The sequence below is a fragment of the Humulus lupulus genome, chromosome 7 (genome assembly GCF_963169125.1).
Source record: "Humulus lupulus chromosome 7, drHumLupu1.1, whole genome shotgun sequence".
Taxonomy (NCBI): domain Eukaryota; kingdom Viridiplantae; phylum Streptophyta; class Magnoliopsida; order Rosales; family Cannabaceae; genus Humulus; species Humulus lupulus.
In genome coordinates, this window is record NC_084799.1 from 43,025,887 (window position 1) to 43,030,063 (window position 4,177).

The 4,177-nt window shown below is 33.1% G+C and overlaps 1 protein-coding gene across 1 annotated transcript; it reads left to right on the forward strand.

Moving 5' to 3' along the window:
* The first annotated feature begins 1,734 nt into the window (after nt 1–1,734).
* On the forward strand, nt 1,735–3,882 carry LOC133791636 (uncharacterized). Its single transcript, XM_062229554.1, has 3 exons — nt 1,735–1,974; nt 2,575–3,139; nt 3,816–3,882. The coding sequence occupies exons 1-3, from the start codon at nt 1,761–1,763 to the stop codon at nt 3,880–3,882; spliced, it is 846 nt and encodes a 281-aa protein (XP_062085538.1). The 5' UTR covers nt 1,735–1,760.
* Nucleotides 3,883–4,177: the final 295 nt, after the last annotated feature.

Below are 4,177 nucleotides of genomic sequence, written 5' to 3' on the forward strand. Positions count from 1 at the left end.
TAAATGAATCATTAGAAATGATGATTATGTAACTCACCTTTAAGTTTTAAAAATTACAAGAACTTCATCTTAAAACTAAATCCACCTCTAAGTTAAAATATGTTAAAAAATTAGAGTAAGCTAATCTCAACAGTATGGCTGTCTTCACCTTTCTGTGTCCTCAATGTAAGGTTGTCCCAAAGCTTCACTGCAGTTATTTGCTGTTTTGGGGGAGCTTTGACCTTTGATATGTATGCAGTGTTTTTTTGTAATTATTTATGTGTGATTTCTTTCTCTCTAAAACTATCAGGTGTTTGTTGCCCTGATTTCTTTTTTTTTACGAATGGAACATGGTCTCTTTCTCTCTCTCTAAATATATGTATATAAATATATCTATCTCATCATATATCATTCAAGATTCATCATCCTATTTTTTATTTTTTATTTGAGAAAGCTGATGACGTTGGTCTATTTTTTATTTTATTTTTGTAAAACTTTTAAGGGTAGGATTTGAGTCTGTTTCTCTTAACCTCTATCCTGCTTTTGTTCGAATTGAGTAGTTTCTTTTCTAATCGCATATATTCTTTTCTTGTTTTTAGTAGTCTCTTCTGTGTAGTGAGTCCAGGGTTAAAGAATGTCCGGTCCTTTGCCTCTGCATCGTGGCATATCTTCTGAGACACGAGGCTCTGGAGGGAGCAATGATTTCAGCGACTCTTAAATGAAAGATAAAACAGAAAAGGATGATTTGGATAGAAGAGGTTCATCTGATCAGAGTGCCTTTGGGATGAATGTGAGTGTAATTATCATTTTATCAAGCTGTGCAATGAAATTTGCTTGGAAGGGTATGATGCTTTATGGTTTAGTAGTTCTGCGTGTGTGTGTCTAAACACTAATGCTTGCTTCATTGAGTTTGCACACATCAACACACATAATCTTTCATTTCCATATATTTCTCTTTTAATGAGTTTTGTATTGTTCTGATTGCTATTCCTGTTTTTGGTTCCCAGCAAATTAGAAGTACCAAAGAGTTGGTCAGAATTGTGTGGCTGAGAATAACTCAGCAGAAGCTCAAGGAAGTTGTTTACGCCAGCTTTTTGTGACAGCAACTCCTAATCTTTGCAAATCTGTTGAGCAACACATTTCCTACTTGAGAAGGTGTGTAAAAAGGAATTATTGAAAGTTCCATGGTTTAATATTAAGTGGAGGTTTTATTTATGACAGGGTCTTAAATTATTTTGTTGCACTAGGATAGGATCTTGGGATTTTATATTTGCTAATTTTTACGTAGATTGGTCATTCAATCTAAGGTGTGTTTTCACCATGATTAAGATGCATGAAGTTTTTATTCCTGTTTAACATCAAAAATTAATAATGGCGGCAATGATGATGATTAGGAAAAATAGGAAAATCATAATAAACAACATAAGACCTAGAATAAAAGAGAACTCCAAAAAGTCTAGTAGCTTAAGTCTAAATAATGTGATATAGACATATAGACTGGAGAGCTGAGACTGTCTACTCCCTTATGTCTCATGTGTTTTAACTATCATCTATTTTTATGTTGTTACTATGCCTTTATCTTTGTCATCATCATCAATATTATCTGTACCACTATTTTATCTGTTTGTGTTCATTTTGCCATGTCCTGCAGCATGTTTTTGGCTTTGGAAAAATAAAATATTTTCATCACTCCTTCCCACAAGATATGCCATCCTTTTCAACTTGAAAACTTAGCAATTAATTCTGTCTTCCTACAGCTGTATTATGAGCACAACTACGAAATGGCCTCAATTTGCTTTGAAAAATCTTGTGACATATATTGGGAAAGAAAATCTAAAGCTGTTGGCCTTAAAGTTATGGCTGATCGTATCTGTTCTTCCAATTCTCAAGAAGCTAATTCTCTCCTTAGGAAAGCTGCTGAGATAATCATAGATATAGGCGAAGCTGATTCTGCTGCTAGATGTTTTTGTGATTTGGGGGAGTATGAAACCGCAGGTATAACTTTCTAAGTAATTTTACTGCAGTGCTTGATTCTGTAAACTTGTCTTTTTTTGAGTATGAAATGTTATTCCAGTTTTAAAATAAGTCTTGCACTTGATGCATCTCCCTTTTGTACTATATTCAGAATTAAATTACAGGCATAGAATTCCATAAATTATTGATTTAATTTATCAATGTTCATCATGGCTTAAATTACATGAAGCATTGTTCATTGTGCTTAAATGATTGCAAGTTTCACATAGAGATACAACTTTTGAACTCATAGTTAGTGATCTAAGGGAATTCATGTGAACAAATCTTTTTTCCTTGTTAGATTGATTGGTTTGCCTGGAAAAACACAGAAGATTTTCTTCTTTTATGTAGCTCATGTTTACACAATCCTTTATAGACTTGGACTGGGGTTGTTTGAAGCAGAATATATCCTGACCTTAGTCCTTGTTCAAGGAAGAGATTTGATTTTTTGTTTTAAAAAAAACAAAACACTAACAGATAAAATAAAAAGACAGACTAGCAAACTAATCACATAATGCTTACAGAGTTCAATACTTAGTTCTACTATGATTTTACCTAATTTTTATAACTATCATGACACAGGTAGTGTATATTTGAAAAGTTGTGGCGAGTCTGAGCTACAAAGAGCTGGAGAATGCTTCACTCTTGCAGGTTGCTATGAGCGTGCAGCTGATGCCTATGCTAGAGGAAATTTTTTCTCCAAGTGTCTAAATATATGCACCAAAGGGAAGTTATTTAGCATGGGTTTGACGTACATAGAGCACTGGAAACAACATGCTAAGAAAGAGGGTGATATAAACACTAAGGCTGAAGAGATAGAAAAAATTGAACAGGAGCTTTGGAAGGGATATGCTCTCAATTGCTATGAGCTCAAAGATACTAAATCCATGATGAATTGTCTCAAATCATTGAAATCAATGGATTTAGTTCGTAACTTTTTGAGGCCATTAGGTTGCTTTGATGAACTTATGTTGTTGGAAGAACAATCAGGAAATTTTATGGAGGCTGCAGAAATTGCAAAGCTGAAAGGAGATGTACTTTCTGTAATAGATCTTCTTGAGAAGGCTGAGAAGTATAAAGAAGCAGCAACTCTTATTATTTTCTATGTTCTTGCCAACTCACTCTGGTCATCTAGTAAAAAGGGCTGGTTTACTTTTGTGTATCTTGTAATGTTTCTATTTTTCATTTTTGAAGTAAAAATTGTTCAAGATTATAAAACTTTATTATGTTATGCTTTCAAACTTAAGTTAGAATTAAGATCTCATGAAGTAGGCACATTCATGGTTTGAATTAGTTACTGTTTAATGTAATATTTATGGTTTATCAATCTATTGAGAATTATATTTTATGATCAATTTTGAATTTTTTTTTATCAAAATACAATAATGAAAATCTTTTAATTAAAAAAAAACCATATAAGTATACTTATCAAAATAAAATTTAAAATTTTATTACTATATGTTATGATTTAAAAACATATTATAAGCGTAAAAAATCGTTATGGTTTATATAATATAACAAACTAAAAATGTTATCAAAATAATCAAATGTAACAGTTGAAAAGTGTTATGAAAAAAGTACAAGATTAAACTTCAAATTTATAACCAAAAACTCTATCTAAATGTTATTATTTGAATATTATAGCACCTAAAAATGTGTTATTGAATAGTTTAAGATAACACCGAACATAACATTCAAAAACTGTTATAGAAAAGACTGGACTTTTAATAACAGGGGCTATGTTAGCATTTTCAGAAGTGCTATCAATAGTCCCTGTTAGCAGTTTTTAAGTGTTATGAATACTGTTTTTTCTTGTAGTGTAGGTTTGCCCGTTGGTCTCTGGTTGGTCGAACTAAGGTTACCCTAGGAAATTCGTACTTCTTGAGATAGTTGGCTATCATCCTAACCGAGATTTGGCTAGGGGGAGCAACGTACCATTCGACATCTGGTCGAATGACGTTTCAGAGTTGGGCTTGATTTTGGATTTCTGGATCAGGAGTATTTTCATCTCGGCCACTAGTCGAAGGAATTTCGGTCCGAGGAGCAGGCTGATTTGAAGAAGGGTTGGATGCTTTCTTTTTCTGAGCTGTAGACTTTACTCGGCCCATGTTTTAAGGTGGGGTCGAAGGATTACTTGGGGTGTTTCGAGAAAAAGGGATCTCTGGAACTAGCCATGACGGTTATT

Excerpts from the sequence above, each read along its gene's own strand:
- LOC133791636 (XM_062229554.1), top strand. The coding sequence starts at position 1,761 with ATGGCCTCAATTTGCTTTGAAAAATCTTGTGACATATATTGGGAAAGA. Across the intron at positions 1,975-2,574 it reads GGGGGAGTATGAAACCGCAG|GTAGTGTATATTTGAAAAGT; the intron begins GTATAACTTTCT and ends ATCATGACACAG. Across the intron at positions 3,140-3,815 it reads TCATCTAGTAAAAAGGGCTG|GTTTGCCCGTTGGTCTCTGG; the intron begins GTTTACTTTTGT and ends CTTGTAGTGTAG.